We start from the raw sequence: 23,791 nt of genomic DNA, 5'->3' as shown, positions 1-23,791 counted from the left end.
AAGGAATCTTAATAGTTTATGTCTGGACGAAATTTTGTATTTTAAAGAATAAGAAAAATAAAAGTTTTTTGAGTCTTTTTATTTAAGTTATTCTTAAAGTATGGTTTATCAGTACATTATAATTACTTTAATAAGAAGTATCAACCCTTCCTAATATGTCAGGGGAAAACTATTTTGTGTGGTTTTTTCAGAGGTAATTTTGTAGATATATCTTAGTAACCATTCATTAATGTCCACCATTAAATATGACAATGCACTGGATAATGAACCTGACAATGTGCTAGAGGCTGACTTCATTGAAAATATTCAACAAACATGATGAATACAAATTTAAAGATGTAAAATTTTCAACGAAAAAGTGACAAACAAGCTTTTTTCAAGTATTTGGCCAAGGCCGAATAGTAAACTAGGTATTCGGCCGAAGCCGAATATTCGGCTGACAGGCCGAATAGGCCGAATATTCGTTGCGTCTCTACTAGATATATTTCTGTACAATATTTAAAATAATTGTAACAAAAATATAAATAAATAAAACAAAATTCAGAATAGGGTTCAGCATTCAACTTTTTGACCCAAGACACTCTTAAAATGCACAGAATTTCGTTTAAAAGTTATAAATTCCATGATTTTAACGAAAATAAAAAGATATTTCAATTGTTTACCTCTTAACAAACCTCTTAACTTATCAAAAATTCGAAAAATTGGATTCCCATAGCGGATGCCAAGAGATCGCAATTCTCAAAGTGAAGGCAACAAAGGTATAAAAACGGCTAGTAAAAGAAATATTTTTGATAAAATAATTTTAAAATTGCATTTTAGAGTCCTATGATAACATATTAATATCTGTGGACAGAGTTGACCCCTCCCCCCCCCCCCCCGAAAAAAAAAAATAAACCATCTATTCAGCATTTTAATTTTTGACTCATAACAGAAAATGGAATTTTGCTTTAAAAACTTGAAATGAGAGTTTTAACAAAAATAAAGAGACTTTTCATTTATTTGAATCCTAATAAAGCGAAGTTAGCTTGAAAAAAGAACAAAATATGATTCTCATATCGGATGTTAAAAGATTGCATTTTTCAAAATGTAGACATCTAAAGAAAAAAAACGGTAATTAAAAGAGTTCATTTAAAGTTAATCATCCTTGTTAGCATCGAAAAATCAACACCCATATAATTTTCTCCCAAAATAACAATTAAACATCGTACCGTACCGCACCGCACCGTAAAAACGCAAATATTGACAAGCCGACAAAATGATGAGAATATTTTCTAATCAAGTTATTATAAAGGTTCAACGCCAGACGCTAAGTGGTGATAGTTTTGAAGTTGGTAACCCTATCTGAAGCGATCAGTTTTTTTCCTCACCCTTACTATCCCTTTGCAGTTCTAAGTTCATTTCGCAGATATATATTATTATTGTTTATTAAATCATGAGCGGAGAAAAGTGCTTACCAATGCCTTTTCAGAAAAGTTTACAACAACATCGCTGCTAATTAGCTGTGATAAAACAAACAACCATTATATTTATTTGGCAGTAGCAATTATTTATCGCTTGCAGAAGCATCACAAGAGTGCCGATTTTTTCGTTTTTTTTTTTTTTTTTTTCAAAATTAGCCGATTTTGTATAAGCTATTCCTTTTGACTTAAAAAAAAGGTTCCAAAAATTATCGGTTTATACACAAAAATATGCGTTATTTTGCTTTCAGATTTGCTCTTTCAATAAACAATTTGTGACAGATCCGATCTTGTTTATCAGAATTTTGTGAAGGGTCCGTTTTGTTTGATCGGGATTTTGTGAAAGGTCCGTTTTGTTTGATCAAGATTTTGTGAAAGGTCCGTTTTGGTTGATCGGATTTTTGTGAAGGGTCCGTTAACGGACCCAAATATCCTTTGGCCAGACCCCTGATTTATCATAGTTCATTAACGCTCAAAAAGACCAGTTCTAATCAAAATAGCTTTAATTTCCTGGATATCAACATACAAATTGACTCAAATTGTTCCACTACAATCTATGATAAAAGACGCGAATTCAATTTCACAGTTAACAGCTTACAAGATTTTTCCTCCTGCCTAAGTAAAAAGGTTTTCATTGGCATTATTGTTTCGCAAGCTATCAGAATTAAAAGAATTTGCAATACCATTTCTGCATTTAAGCAAGAAATTTCAGTACTCAAAAACTTACTTTTCAATAATAACTTCCCTAAAAATCTAGTTGAAAACATTTGCTTAACTATAGCCTTCGATGAGCATTTCGCTTCTTTTGAAACTGTTTAACTGTGTAAATGTATGATACAACCGTGAAAAACCATTTTTTATGAATCACCGGGGTGGATGAATTTTTTACACGTGCGAAACAAGTGACTCGGTATGTCTATGGACTGATTTCTGGATATGTTTTTATGTTTTTAATGTTTTGTTGAGAAATGGAATGTTTTTTTATCAGGTTGAACAATGGATTTGGTTTTGTTTACGTGGATTTCAAGGTAAGGCGATTTTGTTATAGGCAGGTACTGTCCCGTGGAAGGCTAATTATCGGAACTTGTTTTCCTAATTAGTCGAGGCAAAACCCCCTGCTTTTAGTTTTAGGTTTGAGCTCTAGTTTATTGTTTTTAGCTTAGCAAGTGGTGCGTTTGCCCATTGTTACTCTATATTACATGTACTGGAGCTTAAACATTCTCTTCTAGTTCATAGTTAAAATTTTGGTCTTTTGACCATAATTAATGAATCCTCCACGGCTGATGAGCTCTGGATTCACTCTTTATCTATTCCTACTTAATAGCTGTTTGCATTTTTCCTTTTTATCATCATTTGTTATTTATAATTTGTTTATTATTTGTAATTCTGTTTGCTTAATTTTATATTTACTTGGCTTTTTAGTTTTGCTGCGTTGCGCATCTATGGGCTCTTGGTGTGGTCTTCTCAATATTTTTCACTTTTAATATTATTATTATTATTATATATATATATATGAAAGTTCGATTTATTATTTAAATTTGGCATTTGCAACCATTTCTTGAATTTAAGTTTACTTTTGGATTCTCGAGTTTTTTCAACTTTTGCTGACTTTCAAAAACTTAATGCGGAGATTGAAAGTGCTGAAATAAATCAAAATAACAACAACCAACAAAATTAATTTTAACATACACGAACACATGAACAAAGACATTAGGCATCATTAAGAGGGAGTAGAGCAATATTTCATCACGCTCTCCAAATTTGCCGCATTGCCTGAAAAAATTTGCTGAATAAGAAAATATTTTGGGAGTTCTATCAATGTAAGGCTTGTGGTGGCTCTTGTGATTTTGTCACCTCTATTAAATTGAATAAAAAGAGTTTTTAACAAATCTCTCAATTTTTAAAAAATCCTGTTCTAGTTTCAACAGAAAGGAGATTTTTTTCACCTACATTTTTTCCTTTAATGGGAAAATGGCACAACCTGATTTTTGCATTTTTGCCATTATTTTTTTTAAATAAGATGAAAATTATTGTAGACGATTTACTCACCTGATTGCGAAATATTAAGTAATACTTAATGCAATCTGCTTTTAAGACAGGAAAATCATCAACTGCAAATATACAATATAAAAACTACTTATTTAAATCTATTCACAAGGATAATAGAAAGCATGACAAAATGCAGCTGTCAAAATGCAAAATGATTAAGGAAAAAATAAACAATATCATTTTGAAATGTACTTACACATCATTGAATGATTTTCATCCAAAATATGCATAATACTTTAAATTCTTAATGTTGCCATGTATACTTGGCAAATAAAACATGAAAGTTAAACTACTATTTTATTAAAATAAGATAAAACAATGTCAAATAGTGCAAATTGCAGATTATTGCAGACATTTGTTTCAGCATTACAAGAAACTTCTTTTGACATTGACACCTCACAAAAGTTTCTGTAGGATGTCTTTTCATCCATAAGCTCATTTCTTTCGGATTGAAAAAGGCATTCGTTGTAATGCCGAAAGATGTGCCTACAGTAATCTGCAGTTTGTGCTATGTGATGTTATTTCTTATTTTACTATCCTATTATTGAGCAATCACGATTGCTTATTGTTCTCATCTGACCGCCTTTGGTCTGGTGTCCGTGCCTTTTTCAGCCCCCAGGCGTCACCTGCAGGTGCGACTCCGTCCCCTGGTAGCCGCTCCTAGTCGGTGGCGTCCTACACACATGCACGCTCATACACATACCCAGTCACACACATACACACAGTGCCTTTACACACATACACACACGCCAACGTGCATACACACAGGTCTAATCACACAAAAAAGCCTACACATGCACAACTAATACACACGTCTCCGTTCAAGAGGAGAGGTAGACTTGAAGGGACAGGAGCCGTGTCTATACAAACAAGTGAGTAGAGTAGTAACAAATGGGTAGGGTCCTGTCGCAACTCGTGATTGCGTAAAACATAATTTGAATTCAAAATTTCAGAATTCAAATTAATTTGTCCTTTTTTTTCTAGCTATTTTTATAGTACAGCACATTTGTAGTAAAATATTGATTCCTTTAAAAAAGCTCCTATTTCAGTAAATATTTATTTACTTATTTTTCAAATTTCATTTTATGTTTCTCTGGTCCAGTTTTTGGATCTACAAAATTTGGAGCAAAACTCAGTGTCATACGTCTAAATTGGCATTTTTGAAATGGATGCTTACATTTTTGCAAAAATGAATGCATACTATTTATACAAAAATATACAGAATATAAATGTACAGCAAATAAACATTATAAAATTTAAATATTATATCTGTTTTTTTTACAGTACAGGCAAATGACAAACAATTTTCTAATTGTTGTTTGTGCCTCAAATACAACTGGAAAATGAACTCAGGCAAATGATTTTTGGATACATTAATATACACCTCTGGATATTTTCAAGCCAGCTTTAAGAGAAAATAATCAGCAGAAATAGTTTTACCAAAAAAATATTTTCATAATTTAAGTAGTTAAGTGGTGCATTGATTGTAGCAAGAAAAGATAAGACTGAAATGAGAAAAGAAAATTTACCTGATGAAGCCTGAAGAATAGGAAGAATATGACCATTGAAGAAATCACAAATATTTACTAACTCATTAGTTTGAGTTATACCATGCTAAAAGAAAATTATTAACACCATTAATTTAGATTTTATTTATTTAATTTAAATAAATCAAAATGTAAATTATTCTACAATACCCTTGCTGTTTGCCCTTTTGCAGTCATTGATGTAACTAAATAAATTGCAGCATCTTTACTCTTCCAGTGACTGACAGGATTTTTTGAAAAATTCTAAAATTTGAAATAGAATTGAAATGAATTAGATTTGTAACATAAGTGACAAATATTTCTAAGCTTTGAAGAAAACCGAAACAATACATAGATTTAGTTATCAAACTGAATATGCATTCTTCAAAGTAACTAGGAGCCAGTTGTAAGTTTTTAAATCTATAATCAAATCTGTCTTTTCAATTCATAATTTGTACAAAAAGACTGCCATTTATAGAATAGCCGATCGGAGTATAAATATGAAATGTTAAGTTCGTTTTTAATCCTTTATTTTATTTATTTATGTATGTATGTATATATTTTCAAGCACAGTCAGATCCCGATTATGAAGTATGAAGTGAAAAGGGAGGCGCTTGAAAACAGCGCGAGCACCGAGACCACAGGTCTATTGTACTATCCCTGCTTAGACTACTAAAGGAGCCCAGTAACAGAAATAAATCTCAGCAGTTGCCTAACCGAAATTCTAGGCAGTTCCCAGGGATCTACATAGTGGTATCCCAAGTGCTCAAATCTTTGTGCAGAATAGAAGTCACATTCACATAGCACATGAATTGAGCTTTCATCAGCCATATGACATCCTCTACACGAAGGGTTGTCGGTAACACCCATCAGATTAAGGTGCCTATTAAAAAGCAGTGTCCAGTTAGTAACCCAACAGACTTCCTGATCTCATTCCTGCTCAAGTTAAGCAGTTCCTTAGACCTGAGCCAGGGAGGCTGCTGGTTCAGAGTCTTGGCCTGTCTTTGAGACTCGGACTGAAGCCACAGGCCATATGATTCGTCCATAAGAAGGTTCTTTGCAGTAGTCCTTACTGCATTGTAGGGCAGGCAGAGGACAGGCTCGGGTCCCATAAACGGTACATTGGAGCCCTGTTTAGCTAACTGATCTGCCAATTCGTTACCTAAAATGTCACGGTGACCAAGAACCCAGTAAAGGGAAACCCTATTACTGCCAGCTAGTCTTACCAGTGCATTATGGAACTCCCAAACTGTTTTGGTAGTAAAACAGTTACGATTGAGAGCTTTTAACACAGCTTGGCTATCGGAGAATATTCTGATAACCTTCCCGCTTAGACCTCGATCTAGGCAGTTGTTTACACAAGCCAATATGGCTAAAGTTTCTGCCTGGTAGACAGTAGCAAGCTTCCCTAAAGAGAAGCACAGATTAGTGTTATTGCTGCTGCAATATGCACCAGAACCAGTTCCAGATGCAGTCCTGGAACCATCTGTAAACCAGATTTCGTGTGCATTGCCAATGATATCCTGTACATCCTTCCATTGCTCTCTGGACGGAAACAGAATGTTATAATTGGCATTAAAGCTGAATTGTTTTAACATCCAGTCAGAAGGCATCATAAAGTAAGGATGCTTACTAGTCTTTGCACACACAGTTTATCGTACAGAGACAGGTAACGAGGGGACTTCCAGAGACCCATGAGCTTGAGGCGGTATGCACACAGAATCGCCTCCATTTCCACTTGCTTATGCAACGGAAGAAGGCTAAGAAGGAGCTCAAGGCTATGGGAAGGAGTAGTTCTCATGGCACTAGTGATAGTAATAGTAGCCATCCTTTGTACTTTGGCGAGGCAACCCTCAGCCGTACTGGTACAGATTTTACCCCACCAGGCAATTGCCCCATACGTAACTGTAGGTACAATTACTCTAATATAAACCCAGTGGGCGATTTTTGGAGAAAAACCCCAATTAATACCAATTGCTCGTCTACAAGACCAAAAGATTCTCTTGGCCTTATCGGTAATTCAGCTTCCGATTAACTAGCTCAATTCGGACTGTAGGTAATCTGGTCAATTGAAAATCTGGTTAAAGCAAAGAATTAAATTAAGAAATCATTTACTTGATGAAAAATCATTATTAAAATTTTATTACACAGCTCAATAACTTAAAACAATTTAACTTTCATCAAAACATGCATTTATTAAGTGACTAAATTTAATTCATTTCATCTTTCTCTGCTGAAGGTTGGAACTTCTACAACTTACAGCATAATTTCGCCACTTTGTAAACAGCATTACATCAATAAGGCAACTACTGCTGAGACTACCTTGCCTACTGTGGTTGGTTGCTGAGAAGACCAAAGTTTCTGCTAAAATTTCATCAGTGTAAATCAGGAAATCACAGACTAGGACCTTGCTTGCATATCTAGTATATCTTTATTATTAATCCTTTCAATAAAACAATGATACTTAAATCACAATTAGCTCCATCACTAAGAGCAGTTAGCAGTTTAGCCATCACCAAGAGCAGGAGGTAATACCTCCTACATGTTTGATGCATTTATAAATCCATTGGGAGACATGGAATCCTATCTTAGCAAAGAGTACTAATAAGTTCTGTTAACTTTTTATGTTGGATGGCACTTAAGTCTATTAATCCTCCGATGGTGTAAATTTTTTATATTACATATTTGTTAAAACACAGCTCTCAGTATATTCCGTGGTCTCCAAACAACAGTATGGGTTCTTTCTTGTTTAAGTGTCACAGCAGTTGAAAAAAGGAGAATGCTTTCAAAACTGAAGGTTGTATCAGCATTGTAAGAAATTAATAATAAGCATACAGAAAAGCTGCAACCAATATCTCCTCCCCACTCATGAAATCAAAATTTTTTTCAAAACAGCTGAATTGTACTGATGAGACATTTAATCAGAAAAGAATTTCAAAATTGCGAATTCCCCTTTGAAAATAACCTCATTCTCAAAAAATTACATTCTTTAAAGTTATAACACTCAGCGCAAAAACTTTTTGAAAGAGGAGTTAATGAAGCTTATATCCCCCATTCACATTCAACCGACATTTAAGCACAGACTCTTTACCTTGTAATGGTCTTTTGGCATATTTTGTGATTGTCATATGAGGCAGTGAGAAGCAAAGGGATGTAAGTGGACATTTTCAAGTTTTGAGTAAAACGTGCTCAAAGATCAGATCCCAGGTCGGCTTTCATTGAAATTTTTTTTCTAAATCAAGCTGTACAGCAGCACCTACCAAGGGCTACTAGTACAATCTCTTGCCCCAAGACAGAGGAGAGGTTCACATACCTTTTGTACTGGTTATCTACAAATTTTTAATTTTGCCACTTGCCTCCCTTTGCTTCTCACTACCTCATATAATCTTTACCTTGTAATAACCTTTCCCCTTGATACTGAAGCAACTTTTGTACAACCACTCTTTGGGACATTCCTTCCTATTTCGAGTACGGAAAGTGCCCTTTTTTTTTTTAACCAATTTATCATTTGGCAAATCTAAATTTAGGGCAGAACGATTTTGGGAATCAAGTGAGCGAGAATTTAAACAGTGGAATATCCTCAATCCTGCAGCCTGATTGGGTTCTTACGAAATTTGCAAGGCTCTTATCACTTCTCTCATAACTTCTAAAACACAACAAAGTTTTATCAATGCTAATACCCTAGAAAATAGATATAACAATTATAAAACAGCATGCCATTCTTTTATATAAAAAATTTGTTACTTACTTGCAGCATACTGTTTACATAATCAGAAAATACACGGGTAATGTTTGCTTCAAAGTGCTTTGCTAATGCTTTAACTAAATCACACGCTGCTCTTCTTCGAGTATCAACATCTGCAAAAATAAAGAAAGAAAAATAAAATCAGAGTACTTCATCATCCTTTAGTTTATTCCCTTTTGCCATTAAAAATATATTATTAATAACAAGAAGTTATAAAGTAGAATATCGAAAATCCGAGTCTCAAAAGTCCGAGGTTCTGCTTAATCCAAGGTGCTTTGTTGATATTTTTAATGTATACTTTTTATAGACAAAAAATGTTTCAATCTGAAAATGAAATTATGTCAGTAACACTTGTCAAGTGACATGAAATATTCTTTGACTGCTGGAGATGGATTAAGAAATGCCTTCGAGAAAGTAGGTTGATACAAAAAAAAAACCCTTGAAATTAAAACAATGTTTTGCCTTATAGGACGAACAAGCAGCTCTTTTTGGAATATCCGATTGCAATTTAAAAGGGAAGTGCAAAACTTGAAGCTGTAGAAAGCCAATACACAACTTTTATCATGTGAGGTACATACATACGCTCACACATAGAAGCAAATGTCACAACCAAACTTATTTGAGGACGATCAAAGGGCAGTTTTTGGTTGCCTGCAAGTTTACACACAAGTACGTGCAGACGTCAAGAAAAAAAATAATCAGAACTTGTTTAGGGTTAATTAAAACATAAATTTATGTTGATGTTTGAGTGATAAATTTTTAGAGGAAACAATATTTCTTTTTCATAGCGTAAGGAAGAACACAGCACATGTCCTTATGTAGTCCATAGAATGTTTTGGATAATCTGAGCCGAGGTTGGGCGAGCCCCAATTACCTTAAATTTTTGAGACTACTTTATTTTCATTAATGTAGCTTGTTAAAAGCTCTTGAAAGGTACAGTAAAACTACAATGTCAAACTTTGATAGTATTATTGAGTCAGCAATGATAGTGGAATCAAGCCAATTTTCTTAAAACTGAAATTTTCGGAAACTATGAGGAAGCTCCACGGAATAGGATGGATAAGCAAATTATGTGAATTAACCGGAATTAAGGTAGCAATACTAGTTGTGCAAAGCTTAAAAAGTCAATAATACTTGCATACATTCAAACTATAGCTAAAATGATAACAGTGAATATAAAGTATACATGAAGAAAAATCACACATCAGCACGAATGGATTACTTAAATATGCCAGCAAATCGTACAAACAGATCAACTGAAACGGATCAAGCTAGGTTGAATTTGAAACTTATGAAGGGGGGGGGGGGGGATTTTTTCAAACAAAACTGGTCTGATCATTCATTTACACCTGCAATTTGTGCAGATTCAAAAATACGTAAGCTTTGCAGAACTAAAAATCAAGTTTCAACAGCTGTATATTCTCGTGCATAAGTTCAGAAATTTTGCACAAAAATTGAGATCAGAAGTTGGAGGTTCAACTTATTTGCTGGGCAGAATTTCGGAAAATCTCTGCCAGACAACTCTTGCAAAAGAACACAAGAAAACAAGAATATTTTCCCGATTTTAGTCCAACCCTTTTAAACAAACACTCAAGAAATTAACACTCACACATTCTGCTCTAATTTTGTAAAATAGGGACAAAATAGCAGTAAAAGTCTGAATATGCAAAAAGTGCGAAATGGTGGTGTTCGCAAATTTTTCCGATAGTTGGTTAGATGGAATTTAACACTTACTTTAAAAAAAAAGAATGTAATATGGCTACAGTGCATAACTTTCTTGATATTCAAAATGAAAGCAACAAGTAACAGAAATCATAATCTCAAAAACAAACAATTTGCAAAAATTGCGATAGCAGAAATGAACTTGTGTGAAGTTACTCCACACATTTGTTCAACAGATTATTTCATATAGCTAAGCCGGTTAATTTAGTGATTTAAAATTTGCATTTTAGTTTTTGCTTGTATACATTCTACACTCCACTACAGGAGCAGAGTGGAGACATAAGTGTTAGGGTGGGTTAATTTTAACTCTTTTTTTTTTAAGTCCAAAACGCCTGTGGCGGGAAAAGTTGTGTATTGGCATCAAAAACTTTTTTGGAGATCAAAATATATTTAGTTCCCCCCCCCCCTGCTCCTTGAAATATCACTTAATATGTAAAAATTGACAATTTTTAGAAATTTGTAAAAATTTCTTATAATTTTTTTATGTCCCTACGGTGGGAAAAATTGGGTATTGACATCTAATGTTCGTGTGAAAAAAAAATTGGTAATCAAAACATATTTAGACTCCTGATCATAGACTTGAAGTTTTGTAAAACATGTAAAAATTGGCTTTACTTCTTATTTTTAAATTTCTTACACATTTTTTAATCATCTGCCGTGAGAAAATGGTTGGCTAGTAAGATTCCTTGCAAAAAAAATATTGATATTGTACCATGCCCCCCCCCCCCCCAAAGGCAAAATTTGGAATATTTGTAGTTTTTATTAACAGTTAAAAAATTTTACTAAACACTTTATTATTTTTTTTTTAAATTAAAGTCCTTTTCACTTTTTTCGCTTTCATCTTTTGAACTTTAGTTTCAATTCTTTGGAATTAAAACTAAAGTCGAAAAGATGAAAGCAACAGAGAACCGATGATACTCCATCTGCGTTGCTGTTTTACAACAGCTTTTCGTTTGTTTTCGCAAAACTATTGGAAAATAAATTTGAATTCCCCATGAGGAGGTGCTTACATTTGAACTCTACCATAGCGCCCTCCCAAGCATCCAATTTAGGCACAGAAGTTTTTTTTATTTCTGCAATGTAGAAATTTTACAACTAATATTGCTTTTCGTCTTCTCATTAATTTTCAAGAGCCAATGTTGTGCACATAAAGCCATCACAACTTGTTACTCCACAAACAGATGCAGACTCTTTTGTTATTAACTTAACTATTCCTTATACATCTTGTTCTTGTGTCAATTCCAATACTCACTTTCAATAATGTCACTAGTTTGATCCATTTTCTCAAAAGTATACAATTTTGCAGATGGATCAATTCTGTCTAGTCTTTTGCTTGAAAATTGGGAGTTGAAATGACAAAATCACCAGCAGATTCATTAGTAAAAGTTTGGGTCTTTAGTAGGGCTCGACCGATGGCATTTTTTGGCCGATGCCGATTGTTGGCCGATTGTTCAAAGATGGCCGATGGTTTTCCTCCAAATGGCCGATTGCCGATGCTGTTGGCCGATGGCAAAAAAAAAAAGAAACAAATAAATTGATAAGATTGTCAGGGATTTAAAGAATCATTGATTCATTTCACTTTACTTCCTTTCTTTAAATAAGGAATTGTAATCACAAAAAAAAAATCAGATTTCGACTTAAATTTCTATTCTACGATTACCCAATTTATACTTTAAGTTTTTTCGCCACATCTGTACATGCATATGTACCTAAGAACATATAGATGACTGAAATATCCATTTTGAACCCTCCTCAGCTAATTATCGCAAATTCTCTTGTGATGTCTTCATGCGCATAAAATTGCGTCACTCAAAAACGTTATGAAATAGTAAATTGAAAACTCATACGTATGATCTAAAAGTTCGAGGACAAGTTTTATAAATCCTTATCCTGAACAGTTCACATTACCGAAGCACATCTATCTACAAAATAGTCAGCTTGAACGTCCGTATGTATGTATATCGTATAACTCAAGAACGGTATGTCCTAGAAAGTTGAAATGTGGTACGTAGACTCCTGGTGGGGTCTAGTTGTGCACCTCCTCTTTTGGTTGCAATCGGGTGTTTTTAGAGGGGTCTTTTGCCTCTTTTTTGGGGGAGGGGAATAATTGTTAATTTCGATGCAAACTCAAGTGGTGTTATAATTTGGCGGACACTTGACGATAATTTGCCAGTCTTTTGGTCACCAAGTTTTGTTACCAACTTGGCGACAAATTTGGCGATTTAAAAAATATATTTATTATTTTTTTTAATCTGGTTTCAATTTGCCCACAGTTGGTGATATTTAAAGAGTTTTAACTATTGAATCACATTAAAATTGCCAATAATGGGGAAATAACATTAAGTTGGGGTAAAAAGAATTCATGTGATGCACACTTTAGCTCGTTTTAGTACAGAACCGCTACCACCAACGCCTCGGAAGAGTTTCTGAATCTACTTCAGCACTTCCGAAGAAAAAATTCAAGTCAGTTTGATTTCCGAATTATGTCACTATTCAAAACGTCTTCAATCAATTTCTTACATTAATGCTCTAATGTCTTCCTAAACAATAGATAAAGTTTGAAAAAAAAACCCTAGTTTTATGAATGGTATTAGTTTTAAACAAGTCAGGAGTACAACTAGAGTTTGATTTCAGAAATTGAGGGAGTGGGAGGAGGGGCACGCAAGTGTTCTCGGAAATAAAAAAAATAGTCATAAAAAATAGAGTTCAAAATAATCATAAACATTGAGTAGAAAAACCCTTTCAAAACTTGCATCCGAGTTTGTTTTGACGTGCAGTGGCGGATTTAAAATATAGCAAATGTTGCAATTGCGCGAGAGGCCTCATAACCACAGAGACACCGTAGGAGTTACAAAAATTCTTCTGATAAATGTTTTACAACTTCTATGATAGAGAAATAGGGTCCCAAAATGTATTTTGACGGGCCTCAAACTTGTAACTCCGCCGAAGCGATACAGAAAAGATTGCATTACTGTGATTCATATTACAAATATCGAAAAATTAAAAATTATCTTCGGTTCAACTGGAATCTAATAAAATGACACAAAAATCGGTTTCGCCATCTCATATTTGTTTCCATAGTCTCTAAATCGGCAATATATCACCAAATGATCGTCAGTCTGAGACGCTATATTAGTTTTGCATTGAAATAAGTAATTAATAGCCCCAAAATGAGTAAACAGGCTTTTCAGAACACGCGATCAAAAACAAAAGGGAAGTGCACAACTGGAACGTACGCACACCCCACATGCGAAAATTTATCCTTCTACAGCTTACCATTTTTGAGTTATAACTTATGAGAGATACATATGTACATCCAGATGCAAGAAACAAAGCAATAATTAACTTGTTTGGTACCTAAGAATGCAGTATTAAAAACTCTTTCAGGGGTGACGACTGTTAGGGGTGTCATACTGAAATTTAAGTAAACAATTTTGTATGAAAACAGTAACTCCCTTTACTTTGTATTAAAAAGTAAAACAGCAAAGGTCATTTTTTTTTTCAAAAACATCGGCCAATTCCATCGGCTTTTCGATGTTTTTTAAGGCCGATGGGCCGATGTTTCCTGCAAGTTAGCATCGGCTGCCGATGCAGATGCCGATGGCTAAATTGTTGAACCATCGGCGCCGATGCATCGGTCGAGTCCTAGTCTTTAGGATTGTTCTGTGGCCTAATTTCTTCAGAGCATAGTGTGTTGTTGCTCATGGTAATCAACAGGTTTTTTTTTTAATGACCATAAAAACTATTTTGAATAACAGGATCAACTACTGATTTCAGATCATCGCTGATATATCTTGAGTAGTGGACAACTTTTAAAAGATGCTGTGCACCGGCTGTGCATGAAGACTGAGTTTGGAGACAAATCAAACTTTTGCATACACTTTTACAATGGATTCCACAACAGTTTAGTCTACTTCATATGATGGCTCTTGTGTAGCAGGATATGAACGTACTCTGTTTGTTGTTGTAAGTCACCTGCATGAGATAGCTTATTTGGTGGTTTGGTGCACAATACTTTTGTAAAATTTCCAGAACATATTGATTGAAACTAGAACATATTGATTTCTGCGTGGTTCATTTTTGCTTGGATAAATGCCAAGAACAGGCCGATTTAAGAGACGGGGGGTGGGGTGATGAAAATAGTTTCCTTATATCACAGAATAAAATAAAGGTTGATCCCCAGTTTTGCCGACATTTCAAGTTTCCTCCTCCTGTAAATGTATCAAAAGGTATGATTAAAACTGAAAAAAAGGAGGGGGGAATGAAATATTGGTGAAACTGAAGGGAAACCAAGAAAAACCCTTATATTACGCGCAATCGCACCATCTGTCACTGACAGTCAAAACTAAGCAGAAAGTACCAAGAAAAAAAAATCAAATTACGCAAATTTCAAAGACCTGAAAAGGGTTTTAAAAATAATATGACGTAGTAATTTATCATTTTGTTCACAAGCAAACGATCTTACTGTTCAACTATTTACACTACAGGCAATGAAAAAAAAAACATATGAATTGATTAAAAAAATGTTTTTAATAAGTCCATTTTTACATATTTGGCAAAACTTCAGGGACCTGGTGGAGGGTCTCAATATATTTTAATTAGCCAAAAATATTTTAAATGAACATTAGAAGTCTATACACAACTTTTCCCACCACATGCGATTAAAAAAATTATACATAAGAAATTTTTATAATTTTCAAAAAAATATCAATTTTTACGTATCAGGCGAAACTTTAAGGGGCTAGCGGGGGATCTAAATATATTTTGATTCCCAAAAAATTTTTACACAAGTATTTGATGCTAATATACCACTTCTCCCACCACAGGCATTTTTGATTTCAAAAAAGAGGTTAAAATCGAACCACCCTAATAAGTGTGATAAAGAGTTAGTTTATGTATTGTAATTATGTCTAATAGTAAATTTCAATGTCTAAAATTATTAAATTATGCTATGGTTTTAACAATAGTTCAGCGAATAAATAATGCTTTAAGCTTCCTACGGTTTTATTTTGATTTGGGGATCATTTAATGACCTCTGGGTGTCCTACCGTTTTCTCAGAAGATATTCATAAAATTTAAATTATCAAAAATTAGGGCTCAGGGTGCAAAAATTCAGCAAAAGTATATCTGTACACCAATTTCATGCGTCTAGGCCTTAGTTTTCCCAGGATAAGTGCCACAAACAAACAGGTCATTTTATAACACTTATATATAGATAGAATTCTCACCTGATCCCTCAATATCTCTTCTGATATACTCCTCAGGATTATCTTCAAATAATTCTTCATCACAAGCTATATAAAATGCAATATAAAAATAAGAACAAAAAACAGTACAAGAATTTGCAAATAAAGCAAGAAAGTATAAATGAAATGTAAAAAGAAGTTTTTACATTTAAATGCACTTTTATCAAAATTTAATACAAACAGAAATAAAAAACAAATTAAAAATCAAATTTTTAAGTTTTGGGAACAGCTCTAACAAACATGTACTAAAAACACCTTCTCACTAATAGAGTATGCTTGATATGACTATGTATTAAAAGAAGTAGCATAGTGAATGATATCAGAATGAATAAAGCCATACTTTTTCACAAATAGCTAAAATCTGTTAATATAGAAAGTGGGAGGGTCAATTGACTTTTGTATTTCGAGTGAAAACATAAATTAGATGTATAATATTAATTAGCTGAGAAACATGACATAAAAGTACACCATCAAGTTCACATGAAGTTATACTGGAATGTGGTATATACTATTAACAAAAAAAACGAGGAAAAAGCACAATACAAAAACATCATTTACTTCAAAACCAGTTCTTACATTGCGGTACCTTGGGAATTCTATAACTTTAAGGAATCTAGAAATACTTCATGCAACTGCTACCAGAGCTGATAAACTGAACATTCGGAGAATTTTCTCTTAAAATTTGTACAATTTACAGAAAATTAACAATATATTTTACAGAGAATGAAGTTAGTCATTTTCATTTATTTACTGAATACTTACAGGACCATCCTTTCAAAAATTTGCAGGGGGAGATGAGGAAAAAAAAACTATAAGTGGTTAAATTGCTTACACATAGCTATTGCAATTTAGGCAAGCAAAAATAACATCTGATTGAAAGAATGTTCAATTTAAGGTCATAAAAAAATCTATGCTTGTTAGATAAGACAGTTTACTTATAGGAAACAGAAATTCACACACATAAACTTGTCCAAAGACAAGCACTTACTTCTAAATTCCATGTTAGGGATGATTACTTTTTCACATATTGAGCTAAGCACGTCTGACGCTTCAAAGAGATGTTTGTAGTTATTTCTTTCAGCCACAGATGAAAGGAAATGAATAGCATTACTTACGAGCTGTAAAATTAATAAATTAATAATGAATAAAAAAACACAAGTATGAAACTTTAAAAAATACAATAAAAAGCAATCAGACAAATACTCACATTAACACACACATGTAACATATTCTACTTTACTTTATTTTAATATTTCAATCAAAAACTTTCAGAATTTATCTTAACATGAATATGTGAAAAAAAAAGCGCAGTGATTTTTAAACATTAGGTCTAGGTGCTAGATATGTATTATTTTATATTTGAACAGAAAATTGTCTGCTATCTATTTGCAAATATGTCGGTGCCATGTCAAACTAACAAGGCACTTAGCTTGATGCTTTCAAATTTTGATGAAACAATCAGAAATCTTACTTTTTGACACTATGTGTGTGTGTATATATATATATATATATATATTTTTAAACTCAACTATTCATGAGAAATTAAGACAAATACAATGAATTGAGACTTGGTGCTTTTCACTTTCCATAAAAAAACAACAGGCTTGATATAGGGGTCTACAAACTTTCTAGCCAAAGGGCCATTTCAAAAAAAAATCTCCTGACCGAGTCCCGATATAAGAGATAGATCACACAAAACGTAATAATTATATTTTGAATTAAGCTTTGTTATGTCATAGTCATGTCTAGAATTTGAAATTGCATTTCAAATATTATATCATATCTTCAGTTATCATTCACAAAACGTTGGATTATTAAACAGGAAGTAAAACATTTGTCTTAGTATCAGAACTACGGCTTGATTTCTACCAAAAGTGCAGAAGCCTTATAGCACCCACATCTAGTTTTTACATATAAATAGCTTTACTTTTGCTTTAACTTAAAATTTGCATAAAATTGAAAAGACGTGCAGTAGCTCAGTACCCCCATGCAAATGGGGCTCCCATGCAAATTAGGCCCTGATCAGAACTAACATTTATGTTAATCATTGGGTTAAAATATTAAATAATCAAAATTACTTTAAAATTGTTTTTTTTTCCTACCAACTCCATGACACTGAAATTTTCTTAATTAACCATTAATTATATTTTGTGAAAAAATTCCATTTATTACCTCTGTTAGAAACATCCTTTATAATCGTACTAGCCTCCAGGGTGGCTAGATTAGCCATCTTTAGCGGCTCATGCAACCCGCATCACCGCTCATATGGGGGGGGGGTGCAAGTAGGGGCTCAAGCCCCCCCCCCTAGAAATTAGAACTTCCTTGCTTTTAGTACGTTTTTCTTTGCAAAAATGTAAAACCATTTCTTCTTCAGCCATTAATGAATAAGTTATAAAAAATGTCAAATTTTAATAACTCTAATATGTATTGAAATTAGTTTCTGTGGGGAATTATTTTAATCCTGCTAAACCATGGGGGGGAATATCTGATCCCCCCTTAAAATTTTGCATATGGGCCCCATTGGCAACCTGCCTGCAATATGCCCTTTAGCGTAAATTCAATGAACCTGAATTTGAAGAATTTTGCATTATCACATACAGTAGAAGCGGACCATTCAGTTCACGGACCATGAAATATTCGGAAAACTGGAAGTACTCAGTACTGCTATTTTTTGAATTCTTTGATTTAAAAGTAATAGAATGAGGTTATAACACTCTTATTAAAACGCTTTAAACAAATGTAAATGTAATCTTGAATTGTTGCATTAGTTTCTTCAATGTGAACAAAATTATGCATAAGAACAAAAAATCCTTTTTAGCCTTTATTTATCATTTAAGCATTTATTTAGTTATCATTTTATACTTCATTCCAACAAATAGGTGTATACTTACTAAATCATATTTTACTTGTTGACCTGTTGTAGTAAGTAGCGACCACACTGCTGTAACAAAACCTGGTAGATATTCTGAAAATTCCTCATCATATTTCTGAGCATACAGACCTATATTCTCACATATTTGTGACTTAAGTTGTTCAAGAAGACCAGCTTCTTCATCATCCTACAATGATTTAATTCAAAAGAAACATCAATGTAACATAAAATAGGTAACATAATGTAACAAAAAAATTTAATTTTATAATGCAAATTTTAACAAAAAGTAAATCCCTATTCCTGACTACCTTCCAAAACAAACACGGTTCCTACTCCTTTCAGAAATTTAATTTCCTGACTTTTACAGAAAATTTCCACAACATTTTAGATTAATTTTGAATTATTGGCTTGCTTTTTATCAATCTAAAATTAAGATTGCCTTTGCAAGAAATGTAATATCAAACTATTAAGCATTTTAATATCAACTTCAGTGATCATTTTTTTTAACTTTCTAAAAAATATTAATGCAAAGGAATTTCTTCATTAGTCCATTTCAAATAGTAAAGTTCTTTAAGGACTATGTTGAGAAATTTAAACAAGCATAGTATCTACTTATAGTATAAGTTCATGACGCGAAAAATAATTTTTGACGCAATTTAGGATTTTTTAAAAAGTTTTTGGATTAAAATAACATTCCCCGAGAATTCCAGGTTTTCCTTGCCTCGTGAAAAACCTGTTGTAACACTGGCTTTCCTACCCCCCCCCCCTCAACGTTAATTAAATTTCTATCTGCAGCAACAACTGAATTCAATCACCCAATTTTTGAATTATATAGAGTTTTAAAGCAAAAACAGTCCCAAAAAATTGCACAATTCTACTGCTATCTGATGGCTTCAATGTTTAAGATAAGAGAAACACAAGAAAAAAACATTTTTGGTTGACAAATAAGAAAAAAAAATTTAAATAGTTGCTATATTTTATTTCACAAAAGTTTTGAAAGTTTCACTCAATGGGCAAAAAAAAAAAATTCTACAATTTTACCTGTACCTATCTATTCTTATAGTTTATTTTCAAACAAGACGTTAACGAATGGAAATTTTAAAGTAAACTAAACAGATGAAGCTAAATACAGAACTTGAAAAGGCAAATCCACAGTTTTTTCCCTCTCCTTTTTTACAACCGCAGTTGTGAAATACATAACATAACTTACATAAGATTTCATTACAGTCCTTCACTTCATTGCCAATCAGTGTTTAAAAGCTTAAACAATGAACAATGTGGTAGAATCAGTAGAAACCATTTTGAGATTATTAAAAAAAAAAAAAAAAAAAAAAAAAACTTTTCACAGTCCAAATAGTCAACTTACATAGCAAAAACCATAACAAAATTGTTTTGTTTCATAATACTAATTGTAACAATAATGTCAAAAACAAAAATTTTAATTTCAACAAGGACAACGTTATAAACAGATGAGAGCAATATAAAATTAAATATATAATACTAATGTGAATATATTTCAACAAAATTAAAACATGTAAAATCAGATTTTGTTTCCTTCTAATTTAATCAAGAAAATCTTACTGTTTTCAACAATTCATTGTCCACTGTCAGAAGCTTTAGAAAATAACTCATCCAAGTCTTTAAATTATCTTCAAAAAATTCAGGTAAATCCTAGAGGAAAAAATATATAAGATTAAATGAGACTGCATGAGAGAAATACATGCACTCAAACTTGTTTTGAATATAATACTTGCAACATATGCAGTTCCTGAAAAAATTAAGTAAATTCATTGTACTCTTACAATTTCAAAGCAATTAAAGATCAGTACTTTTTTTTTTTGGTAATGGTCGCAAATCAATTAATGCACCTCTAATTATAAGTTATGTGAGAAAACTTTCACTCGGTAAAATAATTTTGATTTTTTTAATGCTGAAAATTTGACCGATTTTTTTTTAATTGAGAAAAAGCATCAAGGTATTATAAATGTTCAACTGATGAAGTTCTAATAAATCATTCTATAGCAGATACAGCAGAAAACCAAATATCCGGGATACTCGGGACTATCGCTATAAAATGCTGTTTGCCGATAGTTTATAAAACTCAAATTGCTTATAAAAATAAAATAAAACATTTTAAATCATGAAGAAAACAGAAATGATTATAAAATTTGAAATCAGGGTATAAAAAAATCATGATTTTTTTCAAAAAAATAAAAAAAATTGGATTTTTTTTATTCAAATCAGATTTTTTTGATTTAAATCGGATTTTTTTTTTTTTTTTTTTTTTTTTGAAAGTAAAAGTTAGAAAGTTCCGATTTTAATTGATATACATTTATGAACAACTTACCTTCCTTTTCTTTTTAAATACAAAAATACCTTTCAAGTAACGCTTCACCAAAACACTATGATGTAAACTAAATTAAATGCAAATACATTTTGTTCATTTCACTTTTAATTGGCAAAGTGGTTTTTAATATCAAAAACATAATTGAAACATATAGAAAAAAAATAGAGAAAGTAAAGAAATTAAGTAGTATAACACAATGTACATGAAAAATTTATAAGTAAAAGTTTTTGAAATTAAATGATTTTTTCAACCCAAGTGAAATTGAAAAAGAAATATATTCAACAACCTTTTGCAGATGGATCTGGTAAATTCCCAGTTGATATAGATTTTTTTTGACGCATTATTTATCTGTTTAAAGATCTGAACATGAATGCTAGTTTGGAAGCTTTCTCCACCCCCAGCTGGTTTCTTAACATGCTGTGCACAAAGCCTAAGGTGGAAAACATTCTTTCCACCCCTGCAGATGTAACCTTTGCAGTGATGAGCTGTTCAATCACTAACAGTTCTTTTGTAGAAATACAAGCATTTTTTACAGCTGATAAAGACTTCCACCAATCTAACTCACTGATATTTTTTAGAACATCATCTTCAAATAATGGTCCATTGAATGGCTCTGCACGAACAAAAAATTTCAAAAGAATAGCCATTAAAGATGTGTCATTGTAACTATCTTTGACAAATTCAATTGCCTTGTCTTTTTCTTCAACAGATAGTTTTTCTTGCTGGAATGATGGGGTTAACAAATATGCCAAGAAATGTGCCGTTGTTAATGCTAGGTCATATCTTTTTTTGAAAGATCTATATACATCTGATTTCTTAGAGTTAAATACTTTGTTTTCTTTCAGATCTGTTTCTAAATTTTTCCAGATATTTACTGCATCTGCAATACTGCAGCTATCACTCTGCATTCGATCTAATGCAACTGAAAAGGTTTAAGTCGAAGCAATAATTCCTCTGCATTTCTTTTGATTCCCATATTTATGAGCTTGGATTTTATGTCTTCATCAAAAGCATCTCTGTTTTCTTCGATAATTTGCATCAAAATAGGCCAGTTCTTAATGTAACTCTATAAAGAATCACACATAGAGTTCCAACGTACTTCTGAGGGCAACTGTAGCCCAACCCCTTTTCCTCCTTTGCTTTCATTAAATTTTGCTCTTGCAAAGTGGTGATTACGGAAATGTTTGATTATTTTCATTACATGTTCCGTGACACAAGGAAGATTTAAATCCTTTGCTAGTAAATTCAAAAGATGCGCTGAGCAACCATAGCACACTACATCTATGGAGTCATCTGATTCCGCTGCTAATGTTTGGCTCATGCTTATCATATTAGCAGCGTTGTCACTTACAAAACTGCGAATACGGCAGTTGAATTTGTCCTGTGCATTTTTTATGGCAGTAACTGCAAAACCCTCTAAGTTATTACCAGTATGGGGGGTTCCAGAAGTGTCAAGTGTGTCTACCAAATGTACATTTCCTTCCATAGTAGTCACACAAATGCAAACAATGGGTTGATTATGTATGTTAGACCACCCATCTAAACACATACATACAGTTTTATTCTTCAAATCATCATGGCACTTTTCCATTTCCGACTGATAAATTTTATTTAGTAAAGTACCCCCTAAATCAGTTTTTCTAGGTGGAATATATCCAGGGCGGAGTATCTCGATCAAGTTTTTAAAATGTGGATTTTCTACACAACAAAAAGATTGTTTGTTAGAAAAAAGTACTTTGCAATATGATGGTCAATTATTTCCTTCTGACCAGGTGAAGTCTTTACAACGAAGGAAGACAAATCTTGAGTTTTTAATTTTTTGTCTTTCGCAGATACAAGGGGAAGGGAAGAAGTACTGCGTTTCAAATTTGATGGGCCAGCAACATTTGTATTACCACTTATATTGGTTGTTATATTAGTAATAATTAAAAGGCTAACTTCTTCTTGAGTACCTAAAAAAAAAATATTCATGTGTTTAGTCAAATTTCTAGCAGACATTCCGATTTAAGTTAAATTTGTCTTAATAAAAAATATTTTAAAAGTTTAAAGACACTTCAAATTTTGTGTTTTGGTAACGTTGACACTTACAATGGCTGTCTGGAATAAAAAACTTTTTTTTTTTAAATGTATTCTCATTATTGTGAATAAATTCTTTCTTAGCGTTTACATCAATAGATGGTGTTTAAAGGACCTTTGGAACGTATACTGATTTTTAAAATTTTTCTTTCCTTTTTGTGTGTGTGTGAGAGTGTCCTTGCTTAAACTATGATTATTACCTATCATAATATTGAATAAAATGAATGTTACTAGTTATTAAGTTCCTCACTGTATTGTGAGAGTAGTAAAAAAGCAGGAGAAAAACTGACCACTCTTTCGATTTTAATTTAACTTTAAAAGTTTATAGCAAATAAACAAATATTAAACATACCTTATTCTGACTTTTTTTTTTTTTTTTTGATTTGTAAAAAATACCAATGTAAAAACAAAACTTTCTTGTACATGAATGAAATTTGCACATTTCTAACCCTAAATATATTTATACTATTGTGAGAAGATAAAGGGTATTATCTGCAGAACTTAATGTAGAGTTTGAAATATTTGAAGAAATATGTTTTGAGGGATTCCATAATTACAAGAGAGAGAATCAACTTTTCTTCTTATGCTTTATTTTCAGCTGAGACCAAGTAAGCAAGCTCGTACAATAAAGCTTAAGTACAATAGATGGCAAAAATTCATAAAATGAAAAATTTGCAGTTGCAGACCCCGAAGTGGTTTTTTGAGGGGAAAAAGTAGGAAATAAGGAATCAAAAATTAAAAAAGTAGGAAA

General features: G+C 32.5%; 1 protein-coding gene across 1 annotated transcript in view; it reads right to left on the bottom strand.

The window, feature by feature from the left end:
- Positions 1-23,791, bottom strand: part of LOC129216093 (exportin-2-like) — a 126,236-nt gene that overhangs the window by 37,479 nt on the left and 64,966 nt on the right. The window contains exons 8-15 of the mRNA XM_054850243.1: positions 20,199-20,288; positions 18,637-18,804; positions 16,734-16,863; positions 15,728-15,793; positions 8,781-8,890; positions 5,204-5,296; positions 5,036-5,120; positions 3,507-3,568 (exon numbers count right to left, since the gene is read on the bottom strand). Coding sequence (XP_054706218.1) covers positions 3,507-3,568; positions 5,036-5,120; positions 5,204-5,296; positions 8,781-8,890; positions 15,728-15,793; positions 16,734-16,863; positions 18,637-18,804; positions 20,199-20,288 — 804 coding nt within the window. The remainder of the gene's footprint in view (positions 1-3,506; positions 3,569-5,035; positions 5,121-5,203; positions 5,297-8,780; positions 8,891-15,727; positions 15,794-16,733; positions 16,864-18,636; positions 18,805-20,198; positions 20,289-23,791) is intronic.

This window comes from Uloborus diversus, chromosome 2 (genome assembly GCF_026930045.1).
Source record: "Uloborus diversus isolate 005 chromosome 2, Udiv.v.3.1, whole genome shotgun sequence".
NCBI classification, from domain to species: domain Eukaryota; kingdom Metazoa; phylum Arthropoda; class Arachnida; order Araneae; family Uloboridae; genus Uloborus; species Uloborus diversus.
Note: the sequence above shows the minus strand (reverse complement) of the source record. Positions and strands in the feature narration are given on the sequence as shown.